The sequence below is a fragment of the Cyrtonyx montezumae genome, unplaced genomic scaffold (genome assembly GCF_038088225.1).
Source record: "Cyrtonyx montezumae isolate F1298 unplaced genomic scaffold, pur_monq_1.0 scaffold_10, whole genome shotgun sequence".
Lineage (NCBI taxonomy): Eukaryota > Metazoa > Chordata > Aves > Galliformes > Odontophoridae > Cyrtonyx > Cyrtonyx montezumae.
This window is the reverse complement of record NW_027071826.1, coordinates 54,699,085-54,723,410: the sequence shown is the minus strand read 5'-3', so window position 1 is coordinate 54,723,410 and position 24,326 is coordinate 54,699,085. Positions and strand designations below refer to the sequence as shown.

General features: G+C 37.9%; 1 protein-coding gene across 1 annotated transcript in view; it reads right to left on the bottom strand.

The window, feature by feature from the left end:
* The window catches only part of ANO3 (anoctamin 3), a 166,687-nt gene extending 157,198 nt beyond the window's left edge, over window positions 1–9,489 (bottom strand). The window contains exon 1 of the mRNA XM_065755419.1: window positions 9,336–9,489. Within this exon, the coding sequence (XP_065611491.1) occupies window positions 9,336–9,489 (154 nt within the window). The remainder of the gene's footprint in view (window positions 1–9,335) is intronic.
* Window positions 9,490–24,326: the final 14,837 nt, after the last annotated feature.

The following is a 24,326-nucleotide window of genomic DNA, read 5'->3' as shown; positions in this document are numbered from 1 at the left end:
GAATTCAAGTAGAGGGGAAGATAGTTTCAGTTGCTATATGTTGAACAGAAGGGAGAGGAGAACATGCTCAGACCATGAAGAAGAACAAGAAAGAAATAAAACAAAATATGAACTATATAGAAGGAAGTCAAAATCAGTTATGAGGCTTTTCAGTGCCAATCGTATGATGATAGTTTTCAGAAGCTTGTTTTTAAGACTCTTTTTGCCTCATTTAACCCCAGTGTTGAACTGACTAAGAGCAGCAGTTTTGGAAATTCTGTCTCAAGTATCTAAGCTCTGTATTCCTGAAGCTGACAATTCATACAATTATTTTTCTTGAGCTTGGTGACATACATCCTGCAGGACTTCAGTACTTCTAATTCTGATCAAGTGGTAAGATATTCTCGAGGAGGGACTGGACATATGGCCAACAGGATGCTTTCCTGTTCTTTCCTATGAAATAGCAAATGTGGATCACTGTCAGAAATAGGATACCAAACATGGCAGACTTTTGACATAGGCAGGGGAACTCCTACAAGCCCTATCAAGGACAGAAAAGTTTAACAATTCCCCACAGAGTTAGGAAAAATCTAAAGGAAATCAAGATTAAGAAGCAAGGTTTCCTAAAAATAGAAGTAGTACTTTTCAAGTTTAGGTTGACTATAACTAACACTACAAAGAGAAAACAGGGCAAACAAATAAGCTGTTTCAAGATTTGAGGCTGATATTGAGTCTATAAATGGGACACCTATCTGTACACCTTTGAATGCCACTCTATTTCCTTTTCAATATGTCAGTAATGTATCCTGTGTGAGAAGAGTGTGCTAATGACAAGACTGTGTTCTTCCAGAAATAAAGGAAAATAACAGAAAAAAAAACAAAAACATTTATTACACGATTCAGTTAAAATCAGAGAAAAAGGACAAATCCCTCTCAAGAACAAGATGTCAGTACTTGAAATAAACTCCTCCTTTCTTAAGTTTCAAGGATCCTTGACATTTGAAGATTTATCTTCTCCTTGAGCTTTCGTAAACAAATGAAAAAGGCACAGACCATGCACAAATAGACAGAAAGTTCCTTAATCCTGAATGACTCAATCTTTTGTCTTGCTTTTTAACAGAAAGAAAGAAAATAGAACTTGTATTCTGGGTAGCACTGATATTTTTACTGCTGTTTGTTCCTGAAATATAATGTTTAGTCAACAGGATGGAGCAGGGCCATCAGCATCTCATACCACAAGGCCACAAAAGCCAGCACAAATGTTGTAACAAAAGTAGGCTCTCTGTTTCAATACTTATTTTGTTTTCTCAGACACAGCCTCTAGAGTCTGTGCATTTTTTCAAATTAGTTAAAAATCAACCAGAGAAAACACAGATGAATATAATTATACACTTGATTGACGTACATCAGGAATTGCTTTTCCAAAAATAACTGGCAAGAATCCCATGTCAAAATAGCATTGAATAGAAAGGATCATTTCAGCTTGTCAAGGCCTACAGGCCAAGGGCCTCTATTCATTAAGTTTGTCTCTAAGGCTGCATTAATGGAGCTTGCCTTTGCAAGAATACTGGGAGAGAAGCCATGCAGACCTCATATATCTCACTCCCAAGCAAAATAGAATCTGACAGCTGGAATCTTGAGCATAAATCTGAAATAGCAGCACGGGATTTTGATGGCTGTTCACATAAATGGTTCATCAGAATCCCTGTTAAGGTTCAGCAGCGCAGTGCTGAGGTGAAGGAGAGATTCAGTAAACAAATAACTTCTACATCCAAACATATTCCTTCAGAACTATACAGTCTTTCAGAATTGAAAGCTTTTGAATGTAGAAAGATAGGAGCAGCTTTGGAATGTCAACATCAAAACGTCTGGAACATAAACAGCAAAGATATTCAAAGATAAACTGAGAAAAATTTGCAGAATAGACTCTAGGTTGTTTTAATGACTTCAGGGAATGCTGGTATCTAGACCCTGATCCATGCCTAGGTAGGGAAAGCAGAAATGCATTTTAACCTCTTATTCACAGTCCCAGTGCCATACTAATTGTGATACTTGTGAGAAAGCTTTGTATCCATAATGACTGAAAAATGATTTCAGCTGTTATTCCTTATCCTTGAAAGAAAAGAGCAGGAGAAAAAAAGGTAAGGAGTATTTTAAGCAACTACTAGAGAGCAAACAAACAAATAAATCCCAAACCAAAAAGCTTGCTGATAGAGATGAGAATTTTCTTTCCAAAAAACATGAGAAAATTATTTGTTTCTGATTATGCAAGAAGGTACACTGAGAAAATTAGTGTGCACTCTAGAGCTCGGGTAGGACTGTTCATCGATAATGCACATCACTTAGTTCTTTAGGAACACGTTAACAAAATCCTATTTTACTGCCGTTCTTCTTAACTTTAACTTTCTGACATAAATATCAGTAGCTGACTACAATATGTGTCTTCACAAAGTATACTGCATTATAGAGCAAAAGAAAAGCACAGAAGAAAAATAAGGAGGGCTCTTGAGATGCTGTATTGGAGTGCAAGCTCTTTGATGTTGAACAGAAGGCGTGTATTTTAAATACAGTGACCTTAAAATGTTCATTAAAACATTAAAACAAAAACCTGAGGCTAATTATTTTTATGAAATATACATAGCATAAGAAATATGGCATAATTGCAGTAGCTCAAGAGATTTGTGTACTTCGATTTAAGCAACAACTCCTCCATTTCTATCCCAGAAGTGGAAGCATAAATATGATAGCAATCTAAACAATTACTAATGCTTCTGCATTACAAACACAACTCTTAACGTTACCATCCCTATTTAGCATTTTACCAACAGTGGATCTTAGGATTGAGACTAGTAGGCAGCCAAATTCTCTCTCATTATGTACTCTTGCAAAAGCACACTTGCCTCTTCCAGCACCACTCAAAACTCTTTCTATTTATAACATTCTGTTGCCTACACAGGTAACTGCATACAACTCTCCCATGATATCCTTTCTAAATATTACTGAACGAGTGTTTTTGGAAAGTTTTCTTTAAAAAAAAATCTGATTAGCTGAGAACATATTAAAATACATGAAGTAACAGAAGATCTAGCAAAACTTCTATACATTCAGGATAGCATAATGGAAGTCCAAGCGCGAGTTGATTAAAGAGAAAGTAAGAAACCGAAATCAATTGTAAACAAAAGCATTTTGACTACGTACAGACATTATTTGTCATCTCATTTCACCTGACCTAGGTATACCTGTCACAATTTGTAGTAAATCATGTTCTAATACTGAAGATGAGTATATCCTACATTGCCAGAGAAGCGTCCTTCTTTACATACCAAAGTTATTGTTGCATCCTTTTTATATATAACACTCAAGAGCTTCAGACTTGGTCTTTAAAAACTGGGACAACAAGAAGACATTTTGTCATTGTAAGAGCACACAGAAGCACAATTTCAGATTTCAGTTTTTAAGAAACCTTAAACAGCTCAGTGACTTCCCATCTGTGTTTTGATCCTACATATTGTAGCCTACTGGACACCTGTTTCTCAACAAGGTCGCTGTTTAAAAGGGAAAGAGATAGGTATGCAGCCTTACTTCTGCTAACAAACTCTTCATTGCTATGGTCAGGTTTCACAGATGTGAGGCACAGACTGCTACAGGAAGATTGCTCAGGCTTGACGGTTGCTCCCTTTTTTTGACCTTTGTTATTGAATTTGGACTAATGTCTTGCAAACATTGACTTCATCTTTCACAAGATGGAAAGTTTTAATAGTATCTGTAAGGGCAGCTTTCTTTGTGTAGACATGCTACTGTTACTACAGAAAGAATTTGGGAAATAAGACGTGCTCATAAATCATTCAAGTATCGTTCTTTACTCAAGAGTTTCAACTTCAAACTGAAAGTAAATATCTCATTAGAGGAAGGAAGAGTACAGAAGAGAAATGATGCCCTTGAGAGAAATTAAGTTTCTATATCCAGATTTCTTTGCATTTATTTTAACTCCATGAAGATCAAAATCATGACCCACAGGGGCAGAGGTGAATGCCTTAGTGCACTCAACCTCTATGTGATCTCTCAATTATTCATTAGCTACAGCCTTATTTTGTATGTTATTAATGAACTTTTTAGCACAGAGGGCAGTGCCAAAGAGAACCGTCTTTCAGGTGTACGTCTAGTACATCTGTAGAATGAGTAGCAGAAAACACTGATGCCTATAAGCTCTACTGATGATATACTTCATAACCTCAAGTCCCAGTCTCCGTGAATACACAGACAATTTTTCCCCCCTGTTTTTTCTCCACTTTCAGTCACTGTATGAGGGTTATTTCCCTTGGAAAATAACAGCATGTTACTTAGTGACAAGGACATCACAAACTCTGCCTCCAAGGCACACTTAGAATTCAAGATAACATTGAAAAAAGATGTATAATTATTGTGTTGTCCATCAGAAATAATGGAATGCGTGTTGCTACACTACAGTTAGGAGACTAATAACTTGTAGAGCTACTTGTATCACTGAATTCCTTGTTTCTTGATGGCTTTCAGCTAAGCGCAGGCTGAGTATGGCACAAGTATGAGGGTCATTTCTGAATATTGGTCTAACAAGATCTCAGCTGCTTCTTGAAATGAAGGAAAACCATATTCCTTGACCTTTTGGTGAATAGCAGGAAAAGAAGAAAATACAGAGAAATACTACCTAAGCTATTTGCAATCCTTAGTTTGTTAGATTTGTTTACTTCACATAGACACTTAGATGGTTTCAAAAATCGGGATAATGTAGCTGTTTTGAGCTCTGATTCTGCACTGCGCTGCAGCTACATAAAGAAAACATTTTAAGACGGTGAGTTTTAATTCCTTCAACCGCACTGTAACTACTAGACACAGTGTTCTTGAATGGTGTCTGCACTCTTCTTGTTTTTACTATGTAATCCTACTTCAAGTCATTGAGGCAAATAGGTGGTGTGGTAGAGGTGATTTATGCAGAAAGCTCCAGTTTATCAGTTCTACTTATCAGTTCTCCAGACACCACAATGCAAACATAACACTTTCCAAACCATAAATAAAGGGAATGAAAAAAAATCTCATTCAGAAAATACCTTCTAAATTTCAGAAATAAGAGACATTGGTTTAGCAGATTTTCGCTAATGATCACTGTGAAATTTCAGCAAAGACAGACATCTATTCAGACAAGAGATGTGGAGGCACAGGAATGAAGTTCACACAGGACTTTGCAACCAAAAAAGAAACAGAATATTTTTGATTTTTCACCCCATAACATTCTTGTTAATGATTTCCATTTCATTAAAGAAAATGCTCCGTTCAGAAACAATAGTCCATGAATTTGCATTCTAGTTTCAGCTGATGTCAGAAAAAAGCAAGAGGCTGTCCAGGTGGGTTACCAAGAGACATGGCAGCAAACATTCAGCTCAGCCTGCTGCTGCCTCTTCCAACCATCTTGGAAAGGAAAAAAGAGACAAATAACTGTAGGGAAGTTGAAAAAATTCCCACTGCTTTTCCAACTCTCAAAAGCTATTCTGCCCTTAAACTTCACTAAAACATTTGCTACAACATATACACACCGACTCCATGGGTGGTCTTGGTCACAAAAATATTAACTAAACACCTGAAAGTGTTTACTCAGTTGTAGTATCTCTACCCAGTAACTCTCATTTTCCTTTCCCTGAGCTCCTTATTAGCCCAGCTGTGGTTTTCTTGTGCCATCTGAATTATCCAAAGAATTATGCAAGAATGTGTTCTTTATTTTTCAAGTGCAATCCTTCTAAGATTCTCTGAGTTTGATACTCCATTTTGATCCTTCTACGTCTGCGTAAAGCATTTGGGATATTTGTAACAAAAAAGCAAACCAGTAGTAAAAATAGCTTCTGGAAAATAAGATAGTTTCACATCCCTTCCTAAGAACACTGATTGGAAGAAAATTCCAGAAGAATGGCAGAAAAATATCTGTCCTGGCCTTAACACTTTGTTCTTTCTTGCCTGAAGATTTCTGCCAGAAGTTGCTTGAAGAGTTCTCAGTACTCACTGAATTAAAGTAACATGATCAATAACATTCCATTTCAGGAGAGTCCAAGTGCTGTACTCAGATCCAGCCTTTGCCAGTTATGGTACTAAGACTTCAGGTTTGTTTGTTTTTTTTTAAGTAAAAAAATAAAAAGGGACAAAGCTACCTTCAGGAGCACTAGAACATCTGTGGAGAAATGTTTGAACGTGCTTTTGTATTAGAGTCATAAAACAAAGATAAAGAGATAAAGGTTGTAGGTTGAATGTTCTTGGTCTTTTCTAGGATAACAAGAGATGAAACAGAGCATCGTCTATCAGAGATAATTTCTAAGTCTGCACAAATATTTACATCAAGAATATTCAGAATAGCTTGGCTTCTTGTGAGAAGTCTGAATTGTGAATACACCAGGTCCTGGAATAAGTTCTGTCCTGCCAAATGCAAGAGCTCATGCCCTGTGTTCCTGTATCTTAAATAGCGTTCATTTGCAATTGCTGAAGACAATCAGTTGTAGCTGTGACACTAACATTCACACTACCATGGATTCAAATCAAATTATTCACAGAATAGACAGTGTTTAAATAAAAAAATAAGCTTCATTTCTTTCCCAAGACTGTTTGGCACCTTTAAAAACCATCAGCCCCAACATCATCCTCTGTGTCTCCAAGTATCACTACTCCATTCCAGTGCTCACCCAGAATCCAGCTATCCTGAGCACCATGGGAACCAACACTGGTCATTCATCTATTTGCGGGGTGTTTTGTAAAACAAAGTCAGTCACGGGTTTCAAGATTTTCTCTTTTGAAACTGTCTCAATATTACACTGCAAGTGATCAACCCCAAATATTTATACAAAGCATAGAAAAATCAGGATATACAGACTATTAATTTAACAGCGCTGTAGTTCATATTCTAGCGTATTGCAGCAATATATTCTGACAAACTTGCAGACCCCAAATAAAAAGGCATCAGGATTAGTACTGACATCAGTACTAAAGACTGAGTGATGGCACAGTAAGTCAGGAAATAATATAAACAAACCTATCTAAGAAGAGAGAAGTAGAAAAGTAATTTAACGTTTATATCCCATTGCTACAACTTTGGTTAAAGCAGGAACAAGATGTTGTTAATGTTTTCATGCCCCAGTAACTCTGAATAGACATCAGGTCTTCTAATGACGTTTCCATTTCCCATTCATAGAACATCATACTATTTCAGGATACCACTTAACATTGTCAAAGCATTCACTTCTGCCTTTGCACTGTTGAGCATTATGTTCAGAATTAAACCCTGGGTAGAACAGGAAAATGCTTTCTCTCAAGTGACAATGCCTCTGTAGTGAATTCTGTTTTGTAAACAAAAGAATCTAAGTACAAATAAGCATGATAAATTATTTAAGAACTTCTCATAACACAAAAATGAACAGCAGAGAAGGGCATTATTCCAATCCTTTTTCTAGATTTACACTACTCTAATTTTTTTGTATAGCTCTTTCATTCGCCTATGGAACACGATTGCTTGAAAATTGCCTATTCTTGAAGAAAGAGGATTCTATTTAATAATCAAAAGCTGTTTATATTTTATGGCTGAGCAAGTAGAATTTCTTTTTAGAAAGCGCCATGTGGAAGCTGAACAGGTCTTGTTTATTCTGTTTCATTCAGACTTCAGCTAAACCAGTAAACACTGGGTAAAGTATGAAGAGCAGACATCAAGCTGCACTTGATTTAAATCACCATTCATAGAAATAAAAGTATCAGCATTTATCTGATCCTTCCTATGATGCAAAAACAAAACAAAGAAGTACATATAACTCAAAGGCAATCAATAGGCCTGTTCCTGTTTGCAACGAAAGTATTTGCAAAGAATCATTATTTTAACAAGGAGCACTTATTTCCAAAAAGAGGATTCCCATAAAGAGATTTGATATTTTTTTCCAGTCTCTCTCCTGCAGAACCAAATGTAATAGTTTCACAAACAATATGCAGCTTAGATTGGAATTTCATTTTGCAATTGAGTGATGGGATAGGCTAGAGCAGATTAGTAGGGCACTAAGGGAAAGTAGCTAAGTACATCACCTAGCATAGACATAAGTCCTTAAACAAAGCTTCTTTGGAATAGGAGTGGTAACTTTTGAGTTAGGATACAGGACCCCAGGGAACAGACAGGCACACAGTTCCTGAGCTTGCAAAGATATGCCAAACTTCCAGAATTTATTCTACTGAAAATCCTAAGTTAATTGAAGGCTTTACAAGAATTTAAATAAATAAATAAATCTAGTAGGAAAACCATAAGATATTCTTCTAGCTTGAGAATAAATAGCACGACATCCTAACCATCTGCCCATTTCCTTGTGTATGGTCTGAATTTATAATTTAAGCTTGTCATAGACATCAGAAAGTTTGTTGAAGACATCAGTTATTTAAATAGTCATCTACTTCAGCTAAGCCTAAGATGCAGCCTTCGACTACAAGTTGTTCTGTCACAGGATATAGCATTGCTTATGTTCAGATACTGTTCATTTTCCTTCCCTGCCCTTTGTTCCAGTGCTCATAAACAAACGAAAACACAATAAAACTCAGATTATCCCTTGGGAACCGTTCAAGTCACAAAATATGATGTTGTCCCACAAGTGATCAGAGTAGTCATTCTTAAAAGGTATTTGCTAAATGTACGACCATTCACTGTTTTAAGGAAGCTTTAAGGAGGAAAGTGAGATTGCACTGGTCAGCTGCAGTAATGTTAGCAAACCCAAGGCAACCACTGTATGTCTCCATGACTGACATCTCAGGGAAATTCAGGGTGCATGTTTAACTGGTGTTTTGGAGTGTCTGTTCTTGCTATCACTACTCTAGCCTACATTATAACCTACCACAAAATGAAAGCTATAAATGGATCACACAGGTCATGGAAGAGTGTTACAACATATGCAGTTCCCTCTTTACAAAGCCTGGTGCGACAAAACATCCCAGAGGAAAGAAGAAGGCATGGTGCTAAGCACTAGAGGACACAGCTTATATCCACACCTTGTATGTGTCATGGCAGTGCAGCTATGGGGATGCCCTGACTTCAGAGCCACCTTATCTCACACAGACAGCTCACCATCCAGGTGATGCAAAGCAAACAGTCACTTGGGCTCTCACTAGAGTACTCAGAAGACGCTGAATATATTAGTAAAGAATCAGCTGTACGTTTTTCCCTTTACCTGCAGAGAAAATGACTTTAGCTTGCCTATACGTGACAGCAAAGTCTCCTGAGTTTCTCATCAGTTTCATACTCGACCCACAACACGTTACATGAGTAAATAAACAGAGGCATAGAGCTAAGGAAACAGTTGATATAAATGCAGGCTTACCAGCTGGTGCAGAATGTGAGCAGTGAAGTTGAAACCCATGATACCCGGCACAGAATTCATTCAATCTGCCTTCCTTAAAGTCTGACTTGGAATCCTTTTTGCTCTCACTCTCATCTGAAGAAAGTTTATCCAGTTCAATTATCACAGCTGACATTGCAAGACAGTCTCAGCGTTACCCAAAATTAAAACAAAGCTTGATTAAAGAAACCACCTTAAGTTCAGCTTTCCCAAGCTTGCAGTCTGGGGAAGGAGTAACTTCCTATAGAAAAAAATAATAGTGCAAAATGCTTTTAACTCTCTTAGCTGAGGAGCTGTATTTCCACGAAGCTGTTCTTCCAGCTCTGCAGCATTTGCTAAGTATTGCAGCTCTTCTCTAAGGTAGATAACTAGTTGCAAAAGTTCTTTTGTTCTCAGAGTGACAACAAGATTACAACATTTCTGGAGAACTTGTACAAAAATAGGAAGGGTAAGTGGAGACATCTGTAACTCTGCGAATTTCTGGACTAACTTTAAGAGCCTGACTCCCATTTCGCTCCCCACTGGTCCAGCTGGGAGGGGCTAAGCCATACCAATGAAAACAAGTGCAGCTGCCTGGGGAAGTTCCTCCAGCAACAATTGGGTTTCCGCAGTGCCTGCTCAGGTCTTGATCTGGGATATGTGGCAAGCTACGTGCACACAGCTACACTGGTCCTGGAAAACAGTAAGGAACAGACCTTGGTCCCTCTGTTCTATAGTTTCAAGCGTTGATCCTTGAAAAAAAAAAAAAAAAACCACAAAACACTTCCAGTGATATTAATGAAACTGGTCCAATCCTTGAAGCATTTGTTTGTTGTGTTTTGCTTTTGTTTTATTTTACCCTTTTGAAATCCTCCTCTCATTTGAAGCTATAACTCCAGAGCTGAGAGCGGTGTGTACCATTCCCCTCCCTCCCTCCCTTCTCTGCCTGCCCAGAGCGTCTGTCCAAGCATGCCACGTGGGAGACTCACTGGGAAAATGGCCAAGTCTGACTCAGGAAAGGGCGGCTATCGATGGCTTGTCAGCTGTTAGCTGCCTACTGTGGGAAAGAGAAGCACACACAAGAAAAGTCTATGCATCCCGATAGCTTGCTCTTTATTAATAAGCAGCCTATCATCCTGTACCAGCAGGACAAATCTCATTTCTCCAGATTCATTTCAGTACAGGAGAATTGCCAGCCACCCCGACTCATGGCAGCCCCATTTAAGATGAGCCCACACAAGTGTCCTCTATTCCCTGCGCAGCCTGGGAGCAGGTAGAGCATATTCCTCCTTTGCTAAAACCTGCTGGGAAGCAAAGTGCAAACAGGACATTGTCCCACCTTAAGGGAATTTGCAAGAGGGTTTTGAATGGGTAGGTTTATGATCAAAGAAATGGAACTCAGTGGGGTAATACTATGACAAGTACAGCAGCACTTTGATGGCTGGATGAGATGACCTCAGTGATCTCTTCCAACCTTAATGATTCCATGATACTAACAGAAGTGGAACTGAAAAACGCATCAGTCACAAGGGAGGCCAAAAATCATTTGAGGTAGTTGGCTTTTTCACTTCAATTAATGCACATCAGGAGCGGGAAAAAGACAACTTGCTGGAAGAATCACAGTTACCCAAACTTATGAAATGGTTATATAACAGGCAGAACAAGCAAGTAAATGCTGCATCGCTTGGAAAGCAGATTCAGCACAAGTCCTGCCAAGAAAGGCAGAAGCAAAGTTAGCAAGACCCAGAGTTACACTGCATCATTTCAATACTATCCTATTTCAGTTCCTCTTTTATGCAAAATCTACATTTACTTCTGCCATTATTGATGGTAGATGTTGAGTGATTTTGCTTTTAGAAGAAAATTCTCTAAAATAAAAATGCTGGCTGTTAATCGACTGAATATTTTACAGGAGCTAACAAACTTTCTAATACATCTCAACCAAATTCCACTTAAATTGCACTTCCCTATTGCCAAATATGCAAGAGTTGATATTTTACATGGTTGTTATAGTTCAATCTAGTACATTAAGATTTCTAAAGGAAGCAAAACCTTAATCTCACTATGACTACACATCCTGAATGTGCAGAGGAAGATCTGCTTTTCTGAAATTGCTTATCTTCAGAACTTTATACTGTGCTTGGCTGGGTACCCCGTGATCTTTTCTGGATGTGTGAGCAATTTCACCTCCTGCACATATAAGTTTCTCTGAAGACATTAAACTCAACATGAAGCACCTTAGCATCTTGTTCCTATTGCTACATTGTTTCCTACAGAAACACCATGCAGATGAATCCCTAAATCAGTCCAGAGCCTATTAAGGTTTGAGCAGTTTTTTTTTTTGTTGTTGTCATTTATTTATTTTTTTATGCCTACAAGCTTTATTTCTTCTTGAATTTATGCATTTCACATACATAGGTGTGGGTACTGTCCGTTGGCAACTTAAAAAACTCCAGCCTGCTCTTCTCATTTAACGCATTATGAAGTAACAGTTGAGAACCTGAAATACCAGCTAACTCCACTGGTAAGGATAATTCTTTAAAATGATGATGTATGACAACATATCACAGTCAACTTATTTTATTCCTGTATGTACTGAAAGCTATTTCCTAGTAGTGAAATACAGTAAACCATATACTCTCTTTTCAGTGACCAGTGGATGATCTGAAAGGTGGTAGTAAATGCCTATAGAGAGGATGCTTCAAGTAAAACTGAGGGGTACTGCCCAACCCTTCATCTGCTTTGACCCTGCAGAGACAAGCCACCTGCAAGCAGCTGAGATCCTGTATGGTTTGGCACCTCTACCTTTTGATTTACACAAGTAGTGTGATTTTAACTAATTGAGAAAGAGACTGTAAAGATACCAAGCTGTAATGAACCAGAATAGTTTTTAAACAGCAAAAAATATTTCGACATCCATAGCACATTCATCATGTCTTCAACATTAATTGAAGAGCTATACATTTAGATTTCCACAGAAATAGTTTGTCTACATTACATGAAGAGGTAGAGAAGAAAACACCATCCATTTTCCTTAAACAACGCAGGAATACGTTAGATCACTTAAGTCAATTCAGGCACAAAGTGAATTTCAATATGTCATTATATAATCATTAATTCAGAGCTGGTAGAAAAGTGAGGCAATTCTGGCTACATTCTACCAATGAGTTATCACATTTGAATGCCTTGCAAATAGCTTTCACAACAACACTGAATAATTCATCTTAGAAGTATATATATATATATATTACCATTTGTTTTCTTATTTAGAGTTGCTGGGAAAAATAATATTTGATTTTGAATTAACTACCCCATATCAACTTAAAATTCCCTTTAGGATTTACTGCAATTTTTTTCTCTAATATTGCTTGCATAATACAGTAAAGTCCTATCCAAAAATAGGACATAGCAACAATCATTCTCTCCAGGGAAGAGAGAACAAAGCAATTAAGTAACCAGACAGCACACTTTGTCACCACCTAACCCTACCAATTATAATAAGAAAATAAGTTAGGAAATTCCATTAATATCAGACATCCACTTAATGAGTTACAGTCCAAAAGTTTCAGGGATCTTTAATCTTGACACTTCCTAGTTGAAGGAATGCATTATCTAAAGATAAGAAGTTAGATGGGCTTAAATTAATATATTCTGTGAACATATTCATAATATACATATGTATACATAGTAATGATAATAATAATAATAATAAACCATAGCCAGAACATTCTTGGTCACTGACATAGAGAAGACGTATTGCTGACTCTTTAAAAAATAAGATTTTTTTCTTGAAGCAACTGTTGACATTTATTTTCTTCCCAGGTCAGGTTAGAAAATGTGAAATTGTACTTGATTTTTGTTTTTAGCATGCATAATGTAGTCAGAGAGATAGATTGTCTGCTTCTTTTTGACACTGAGATGTAGCATCAGATATTTAACATTTCAGCATTACTCTTACAAAACTTTTGGTGGAAACATGCAATTCACTTATTTCCAAAAGGGCAAGAGAAGATCACCAATAAAGATGTGTTGACATGAAATCTGAAAGCTAAATCTTTGAGCATAATGAGTTGTTTTACAGGAATATAAGGAGACCCATAATCAACAGTTCTACCATTATATACACAAGAGCTGCTCTGAAAGTAATGCCTCCTATTTTATTCTATTTTATTCTGTTGGCCCACAATATCAGAGAGATAGTGGTCGTATGGCAGTGCAGGCTGAATCTTTCCACCAATATTCCATTACATTTTATTGCAGCACCACCAATAGCAGCTGAAGGGCAGTCAGAAAAACAATATCTGACATGGAAGTACATATGAGGCAAAGGTTCATTGAATTCATAGTCATAGAATCAGCAAGGTTTGAAAAGACCTCCAAGATCATCCAGTCCATCTGTCCACCTATCACCAATATTTCCCACTAAACTGTGTCCCTCAGTACAACATCTACACATTTCTTGAACACCTCCCTGAGCAGCCCATTTCAGCACCTGAACACTCTCTCAAAGAAGTAGTGTTTCCTAACGTCCAACCTGAATGTCCACTGGAACAACTTGAGGCCATTCCCTCAAGTCTTACTGCTAGTCAAACAGAAGAGGGTGACTCACACCTCACCACAACCTCCCTTGAGAGCAATAATGTCATCCCAAGCCTCCTCTTCTTCAGACTAAACAATCTCAGCTCCCTCAGTCACTCCCCATAAAGCTTATGCTTCTCTCTGTAACAAGCTAGTTATACATAGGTTCTGGTATAAACAAATTTAAACTCAATGCATGATTTTTATTAACTTCAGCTAAATAGTATTAGATACAAATTGGGAAATTTAAATACCACTAAAGATACCAGGGTGTGCAACAAAATGACCTGGGGTTTTAAAAGGACTGTGTGATGGCTCAAATCTCACCCATAATGGTGTGAGACTGTAAATGGTGTGCAACTCCAAGTCAACCTTCCTAGGGATTTAATCAGCCTACAGCAATTCTCTTATTTGCAGACAAACACAGATGCAGGGAGATTCTCCAAGACTACTCTGTCACATTTCAAATCACACTGACAACAAAACCCAGGCTTGATTAAATTTTATAGGGACAAGTCCTACATGTTTGCATTTCACAGAAATTTCAGGATAGAATAATGAAATCAATCATCCCAATTCCTATTTACTCACATACACAAATCTGACAAGTGCTTTAAAAATAAGTAACGTTTTTTGCATGTTGGGTGGGTTTTTTCTTTGTTGTTTTTTTTTTCCCCACAGATTGCAAGTTCTCTCCCATATCCAGTCTGACATATTAAAGATTTGGGGCAAGAAATGCTCAGCTTCCCAGAAAGGCAGTTGATGCCTCTTGCCACTCAGTGTTAGAGAAGCATTCAGATAATGCCTTCAGTAGCAAGCTGTAACTTTTGGTTATCCTTGAAGTGCCCAGGCAGTTGGACTTCAGAATCTTCAAAGGTCATTTCCAACTGAACCATTCTATTTTGTCTTATTCCATGATCAAAGAGCCTTTAGAACTGTACTACAATCTGTTCTACTGAGTAAGATGATCACCTTTATGGACTCCAAATGTCAACCTTTCCCTGTATGTTTTCTATATCCAGCCTATAACATTCATTCTGTCAATGGTGACCAGATCCAGTGTATCATAATGATGTACATGCCAAGCTGATTTTTTCCCTCTCCCTGTTTTTTTAAGTTCCTCAGTGAAACTATCTAGCATATCTCAACACATCATTTGTCTACATGATCTTTCCTTATTCAAAAGATGGCATGGTAAAATGGAAACTCTACTTGTAATTACTTTTTATATTTTTAATCACTTTTTATAATTAATACAGTTTACCACACTCACCTCCTTACAAAGCTCTCTACGTAACCTGAAGAACTGGGTGAAGAATACAATCCCAAATGCATTATGTACACTCTTGTCAATCTAAACAGCTGCACTGTCATCACCAAGATTTCAACATGTTTGAATGTAGTTGGATATGTGCTCAAGTTGAGCATGAAATGCTTTTTTAGTATGAGAAAACATAGAGCATCTGAGATACAAAAAATTCTCGCAAAATATCCTGATAAGAAACTAGATGTGCAAGAGGATAATATTAAATACTCCTTAAGGAACCAGAAATTAAGCCATATCCTCAAACTATCAGTTATTGCTTACTTAAAAAGATACAACACTTTGTCAAACGCAATGCTTTTTCCTTACAATTATACTGCTACTCTAAGCACTGACAGTTGTGTAACTTTTTACATCACTATATTTTCGCAAGGCTCTGATTTGCATTTACTATCAGATTACCAAAATGAGCTTTTATTTCTTTAGAAGTCACTATGTGGTATACTTCAGATTGCAGTATTCCCTCGGGGTCAAGCAGAAACTCTGAGCATGCTTAGCCTGCAAATTACACTTTTACCCAAAGAATGAATTTGAACCAGACACTAGGTGTCTGACTTGCTTCACAACAGGACACAATTGTTGCTGAACAGAAAGGAAATCGGAGCGATCTGAGAGCAATTCACCGTGAGAGAAAACATCTGTGGTGTTCTTTTGTTTTGTTTTGTTTTTGTTTTGTACCACTGCTTGCAGTTTCCTCACTAGCCAAAAGTAAATGTCAGGGTCAAGCCCGGCATTTCAGTGACTTCCTCACAAGTCCCAAGGTGGAGGAAAAGCAGCTTTCCTTATTTCTCCTCCCATCCACTGTAGATATTCTGTTGGAAAAGCTAGTGCAATGCCAGCAATTTTTGTCTCATTTTGCTCTTTTCTTTCAGTTCATTATCCTGGCTGCCTTGACTGTGAAAATCTTACTGGGAATGTAAGTAGACGAACTAATACAACAGTTTCCCCAACAGCGGGTTTTTGTTCAGAGAAAGGATTGAACAGCTGCTTATTTAACTGAATATAGCATTATTCTGTAACTCCACTAACAAACACCATGCCTTGTGTAAGGAAAAGGGCAAGCATCTCCTCTTGTAAAACAACAAAATTAGCTGTTTGTTACCAGGAGAAAAGGCCAATTCTTACAACTAGAATAGCTTCTGGCTACAGTTCTATCATTTGAAACTTAGTCACAATGGGTTGTTTTTGTTAAGGTAAACGTTTTTGGATAAGGTAACTCCTGCACATTCAGTTGCATCACACTGGCAGGTGTGGTGAGGCACATACACAGATTACGTGAAAGGGAAAAATGACAGGTCATCAAAACAGTTTGGTCAAAGGCCTGTCAAAGCTAGATACAGCTTATCTAGTTTGGAAGGACAGGTGAGGTAAAATCATAGATATGTTCAGGTTGGAAAAGGCCTTCATGATCATTAAGTCCAACTGCAACTGAACCATACCACCCTAACTCTAGATCTTGAGAATTGCAGTGGATTTGTTTTCAAAAATAATGGAGGACTGATGTAGTTCCTGAATTAAATCGATCTTAGACCACCTATAAAGGAAAAAAAAAAAGCTGCCTTGTAGAACTACTCCAAAACTTACAGCTTTGCAGCAAGCATTGTTACTGTTTCCAGAATTGCAACACTTACCTAACTACCATTCCATATATGTTCCCCCTGAGAAGCCAGGTGCAAGTGCAGCTGGAGAATATTGCCTGACCACGCACAAACACAGGGAATAGGTCTGAGCCCCTCCGGAGTCCATAGCAGAGCTGCAGCTCACTCTAGCACTGAATTCTATCCTAAAAAGGACTGAAGAACTCAAACTGTCTCCAGGTTTCCCTAGGTCTGGTGCCCTTCTCCCTCTCAGCATGAAGGAATACTCCAGCAGCCACTTTGGACAGGCAGCAAGAGCTGGATAGTTACAGACACGGACATTTGTACGCATAGAAAGCCTCAGAACAGTGACCAGCCCTATCCCTGTTGGATAGAAACCAACAGTAAAGACAGATGGAGTTGGAACTTCAGCAGACCTGAGATCTGTTTTATAGAAGAAATACAGGATAAATTCGTAAGCCATCCATGTCTCCAGAAAATGAGGATGAAAAGGTAAACACTTCAGGAAATGGAATGACACCTACAAATAGACTGCATGAACTGTCTTCAGTGTTACTGAAGGGAACTGAACATTTTTCTTGACTGAGAGAAGTCAAAGCGAAGAGAAAGCTATAAAGCTGGGAGGAGGGGAAGATAGTACAGGCTGTTAATCTGCATGAGAAAGGAAAAAGCTTTCAACACAGGACCGAGGAGTTTGGGAGAGAATTACAAGTCGTCTAACTCTATTTACTGAAAACTGCCGAAGGCATTTTATATAAGCTTAGCTGACCCAGCTGACTCCCATTCAGTGACTTCAATCCCCAAGGCAATCAGAGATCTGAAACAGAAAGACTTCAAAATCATATCCTGTGTCTAAGCAATGACAGTTTCAGTTTCAGAAGTGACTCAGATTCTTAAGCAGCTCCCAAAATCCTTCCTGATCCTTACACAACTTGTGGTAGCTTCCTGTTCAGCCAATATCAGGGACCTTAACAGGGCACAATCTAACTACTGCAGATGGTACCTCTTCTCCCCAGCTTACAAGGAAGCTGGGATAAACATAATCTTATCCGGATAAGTTAAAAACGAAAATCAGTGAAATAATCCTAAACTATCATCATAAATTATCTGTGATTTTCATGTTTTATTTCTGAGGCAATCAGCATAGGTCCTGCAATTCCAGGTATTCTGAACACATTATAAAAGAGAAAGAACATGCCATTGATGTTGGCTGGGATAAGGTTGATTTTCTTCTTAGAAGCTTGTAGGGAAATGTGGTTAGGTTTTCAGTTCAAAACAGTTGTGATAACACACCAATGCTTCAGTTGTTGCAGAGCAGTGCTCTCACAGAGCCAAGAGTTTCTAACTTCTAAATGTAAAAATAGTTGATACTCCAAAAACTGTTTGAACAGCTTATCATTTATGACTCCTTTGAATCTATCAAATAGTCATAATTTCACACTGAAATTGTAAATGGCATTTCTATTATTAGTGGGAGGAAAAAAAAATCCTGACTCATCCTAGTGCAAAGTGATCAACTTCTATCACAAAAGCTATATGGCCATTAACATTTAATGCTACCAATTACTGTGTTAATATCTGGGAAAGACAGAACTCGGTTGACTAAGTCTATCACTAGAGGCCCTTAATATTACTTTTTCTCAATTATCTGATCATTAAGTTCTTTCCTTATTAGCATAGAAAAATACTTACTTCCTCATTAAGAACATGCATATATCACACTTTGTCCAAAGCAGTGAACGTTAAAAATTCATCAAATCCCTTAAGTTGCTTTAACTTGCTGTGAGTTGATCCAGTTTTAACTGAATGCATCAGACTTGAATTGCATGGCTGGGAACTAGGAAACATCAAGGACCTAGGCATGAGTTATCTTCATTAAAAATAAATAAATAAATAAAGATAAGATCGTGTGTTTTGCTGGATAGTAACAGAAGGCAGAACGAAGAATTGACATGGATTTTCTCTACTGCTTGTGAACATTAGTTGCAGAGGAGGCTAAGTACATGGTTATAGTCTGTTCCTCTTCATACCACTCTACTGATTCCTTCTGGGCTTGATGGACACAGTGCATTGCTACCAGCACCTATTATAAATGGAGGATCAGGAGGTTCTGAAATCTCCTCCTGCATTTAACTTTTATGGCGTAAATCTGCATTAAAAAGATTAACAGGTAAAAAATAAGGATCCTTTTGTGTTTCTTCTCTTTTTATTTTCACAGAACCACAGAAATGTAGGGGTTGGAAGGGACCTCTAGAGATCATTGTATCCAATCCCCCCCACCAAAGCAGCTCCCTAGCCCAGGTTGCACAGGTAGGCATCCAGGTGGGTCTTCCATGTCTCCAGAGAAGGAGACTCCACCACCTCTCCATGCAGCCATTGCTCCGTCACTGCACTGTAAAGAATTTCCCATGTACATTTGTGCAGAACTTCTTATGCTTCAGTTTGTGGCTGTTTCCCCTCATCCCGTCACCACATGCAGAGAAGAAGGTGTAAAGCTGTATAGGTTTGATACTGAAATTACACTTGAAGGTTTCTCAAACAAGGTCATTTCTGCTAATTTCTTTTTCTCTGTAGGCAGGATGTTTTTTTTCCCATCTAAACAGTTTCATTTTGCCTGCATCATTTCCCAGTGCAAAACAAGCACAGAAAATAGCAAAAAAAAAAAAAAAAAAAAAGCAAAAAAAAAAAAAAAAGGCCTTCTAATTTACATTACATACTCTTTCATTTGTGCTTGTTTTAAGTGTACTAAAAAGGTTTATTTGGCATACTAAAATGCCTGGTTTTCATGCCTCACTCATTATGTAAACTACTTTATATTATTTAGCATGCTCTGTTTTTCTCCATGGTACCCATATCAGCATGGCATCACATACTGCATTTTTTCCTATACAGTACATTCCCTCCATTAATGCAGTCAGCCACCTTTCTAGTAGTACTCAAGTCACTTCCATCCATACCTTTTACCAAGTAACATTAAGCAACACAGCATGGTTCCATTTTCATGAATAGGCATGCTGCTGTTTGTGACAGATAAACTTGGTTGCTTTCATTTTACTCAATACATCTGACAGCAGTTAAGTGTTCTGTTTAACCAAGTCCTTAACCACAAGTCTCATTCACTTTGACCTCTGTCAAAGCATTTCTTACCCTTTTATCATAATCACTCTTCACAAGAAAAAACTACTTGCTAATAAGAGAGATTTACTTAGAATTCAATTAAAATACATCTGATACATTAAGGTATCTCTGGAGGTTCTATTAGATCACTTAACACAAACGAGAGTTGCTTCACCGAGCCTATTAGCATTTTATATTAGACTTTGACACCTCAACTACCGACACTACAGATGTACCAAGAGGAAGAGCTATCATTCAAAATGTTTCGCCACAAAATGAATAGTGAAACACTTGTTTTTTCTACCACGATCTACACTGTATCACTAAAAACCATGTATTTTCAGAAAAGTATTATTTATTTATTTATTTATTTTAAGTACTGTTTATCAGTCTTGGTTCAGTTTATTAATATGAAACACAGATTCTTAATCTGAAACACAGATTGCCTATGGTAAATATTTATGTTTTGGTGGAGTAGAACTTGAGAGTTCCATGCAAAAAATAGTACCAGTACACTTCAAGACAAACTAAGCTCTTGGTCATTATAACATGATAATAGTAGTTTCAGCAAGAACATAAATATCTATTTGGACAGTACTTGTAGAACTGAAATTTTTCTCTGAAAGAGTGGTCAGGCACTGGAATGGCCTGCCTAGGGAGGTGGTTGAGGCACCATCCCTAGCGCTGTTCAAGAAGCGTTTAGATGAGGTGCTAAGGGATTTGATTTAGTAGTTGGGTAGAGATAGTGATAGGAGGATGGTTGGACTAGATGATCTTGTAGGTCCTTTCCAACCTTATGAACCTATGAACCTATGATTATTCTTCACCTTCAGTTAAATATCTACAAGCCCTCTTTGAAATAAATGTTGGTTGATCCAACAAAAAGCTAGATACAGGTTGCACCACCATTTTTCCTCTAAAACGTGGTTTTGGGAAGAAGGCAAAATAGCTTCCCCAGCCTGCTTTGGGAGGCAAGTCCAATGCTTGCTTTTCTTTGAAAAGGTTCTGCAGTCACACCAAGGCCACTGTGCCTTCTGCAGCACTGTGCCCTGCCAATACTCTCCATTCCTATCAGTCAGAGCTTGGGGAGTTCTGCAGCCAACCATGCTATCCCTCCAGCACTAATGCACAGCTCCAGCACTCATCTTACCTTGTTCCACCCTTTCATGATTTTCAATTCAGTGGCAGTGAAACAGCTCTTGGCAATAGCCTCACCGTGCTAGGGGGCTTTCACTGAATCACAAAAAAATGTCATCTGAAGAGTACTCTGGAGGTCATGTTATCCAGTACTGCATTCAATCAGGATCACCTCAAGCAGGCTGCCCAGGACCACATCTAGACAGCTGGAGACAGATTCCACAAGATCTGTGCTTAACTGTTTTCATTTCCACAATAAAGTGCCCCCACTTTATTCATGCCACAGTGATCAAGGCCAGAACAGAACAGGCTACACATGAATCGAGTGCTTCAGTTAAGGATTTGTGAGTATCTGTACAGTCTGCTTATGACGTGGTTGCAAAACTATCTGACAAAGAAAACATACCACCCTGAATATCAAGCACTCTATGCACAGGACTTCTAAACCACAACAAAACAAAGTTATTTGAGCCATGGGAATAATTTGTTGCTTTACACACTCAAAGCTGAACGTAATTACCTCATAAATAACTAAAATGAACCAAGCAGCAGCCTCAGACCTGAGAGCAAAATTTGTGTTGTATGATATGTTGCCACCGAATGCAGAACTTAAAGAAATTTCCATGTTCTTTGCACATGAGTTCATCACAGTGGCATTTCATGCAGTTCACTGCATGTATGCTGCCTACATTCCTTCCCCTTTTAAAAAGGATTCTTCATAAGACAATAATCTCTTTTCTTAGTGTCTTTATAATAGGAAATTGGTTTTTGACCTGGGAAATTATTTTCTTCCTCTCAATAGCCAAGAAGCAGTAAAATAAACACAAAATAATGGCACCATTTTTGTAGCAAGTTCTTTTCAATTTGATTAAACCAGGAATATATAGAATTATAGTGGCTGGAAGGGACCTCTAGAGATCATTGTATCCAATCCCCCCCCTCCAAAGCAGCTCCCTAGCCCAGGTTGCACAGGTAGGTGTCCAGGCGAGTCTTGAATGTTTCCAGAGGAGACTCCACCACCTCTCTGTGCAGCCTGTGCAAGTGCTCTGTCACCCTTACAGACAAGTAAAATGGACAAGTAAATACACAGACAACCTTACTGTACATTCATCTCACTGCTTTCTCTTCCTAACTAGTGCTGAATTCACATAACCACATTGAGGTGCACGGTTATTGTCATATTTCTACGGCTCATGAGACAGAGATTAAAATTCTGTTTAAACAAAGAAAATGCAGAACAAGGAAAGGAAAATCAAGTCACTAAGACAGATGAAATTGTCACAACAGTGGCATTTCTAATGGAGTCATATGGAATACCATGCAGCATTCACAGCTCTAATGACAGCATACACACTTGTACTGAATGCAGTTGTTTGTTGGTATGAGTGGAAGAGTCTTGGAAACAGCAATTTCAAGATCAAGATCATGAATAATCCTGTTCAAAGGGGCAAGGAGAAGAGAAGAAGGACATTTTGTGGAAGTTGAAGGGAGAAATAATGGAGAAAGCTCCAACAGGGAAGAATCATCATTATTTGAATGAAATAGATGAGGGTAAGACCAGTACTGGCAACAGTTTTTCCCATCACACATTTTCACTATCTGCATTCATTTGCAACCAGATTAAGATACTACCTCATTATTTAGAATATTTTGGTGTGTTGTCTGTTTATTCCACCTTGAAGGTAAAGTATTAGCAATCATAATAACCAGATATAATGGAGCAACTTCTTTAAGTTTGCTTAGAGTCAGGATTCTGTGGATATATCCATCACAGACACTGAGAAAAAGCACCATTTTCATGCAATTAACATCACAGCTGTCAAATTCAGCCTCCTGGCCTATCACTTTCAAGGTTCAGCACTCTGAACAATACAATATTTTAAGAAAATATTTTTTTCATTCTTATTTCTGTATTTCCAACAAGAAAAGAAGCTCTAAAATTTGAGCACTGATAAGATCTGTTAAACTGTTCATTTCTCTCCAGAATACTTTGGAGAATTTCTATCATAATCCACCAAGTTTCACCTAAGAAATCATGCAGTATTTTTAAGGAGCTTTGTTGTTATGAACTCTGCCATTAAGCATTGCTTTGTGAATTGCTTGTTTTGAATACTGCTTACAACAACCAACATTTCCTTGTGCCTTGATTTGAAGCACTGAAGAAACTAGGAATCAGTAATACAGTCCCTACCTTAAATGACTTCTGTTATTTAAGCACATAAGTAGTATTATTGGAAGTCAGCGGAATTCTTCCCTTTAGAACTTGAGTTTTGGTAGCAAAACACAAACTACAGTTTTGCTCTATTAAGAAGTGGGCATGTGTATAGGAGTAGCACCTTAAAGTCCATACACCAGCTAGGAAATGTTTTTCCTAGAGCTCTGAATACGCATTTCATAATACCATTCATGGTAAAGGCTTAAAGCTTTTTCTTTGTTATGCAGTCAAACTGCTTATAATCTGATTTTGACTAGAATTTCATCAGTGCTAAAAAAAAAACCTGCATAGCTCCCACTGATCATAAGAAGTTAAGATTTAGTCCTACAATACATTCACACTTCTACCAGCTTTTCAAATAACTGAAGTTTATGAGTTTTTTCCATCCAAATAAGCCTCCATCCCACTGATTGGTAGCTATTACATACTAGGAATTTCTTAATAACTTTCTTCTGTTTAATTGTCTTAGAAGATATGATGGTTGAGATGGGAAAACCAGATACGGTAGCTCTGCCTTACACACTCAGAGGCTACGCATGTCACCCAATCTCACCCTGCATTCAAACCTGAAGCTCTCAGCATATTTTAAATGGAGTGGATGTGACCATGAGATTTGTTTAAGAACACAATATTGAGACTACTTCAGGTTATTTCTTAATCTCTATGTAATCCCCTTTCCCAAAGCATAGCTAATAGCTCTTTGCAGTTGTTTTGCACAAAGGCATGAAATTGTGAGTCCATCTGTTTTGGTTTCAAGCTGTACAAACCAGGATTACAGTCAGACATCTGTATCCTCCCTCAGCATCAGTGCCAACATCCAAAGAGAATCTTTCACCAGTATTTTTCAAAGGAATTTTCAGCAAAAGACATCCTGCAGTGTATCACGAAAGTCAAAAGAGGGAGCTCTGCTTTCACTAAATCCCCGATTTGTATTTGAGGTGAGCTCTCAACGCTTCTTACCACTTACTTCCCTCTCTATGTACAAAGGCAGCTCTGAATGTAATGCCTCCTATTTCATTCTGTTG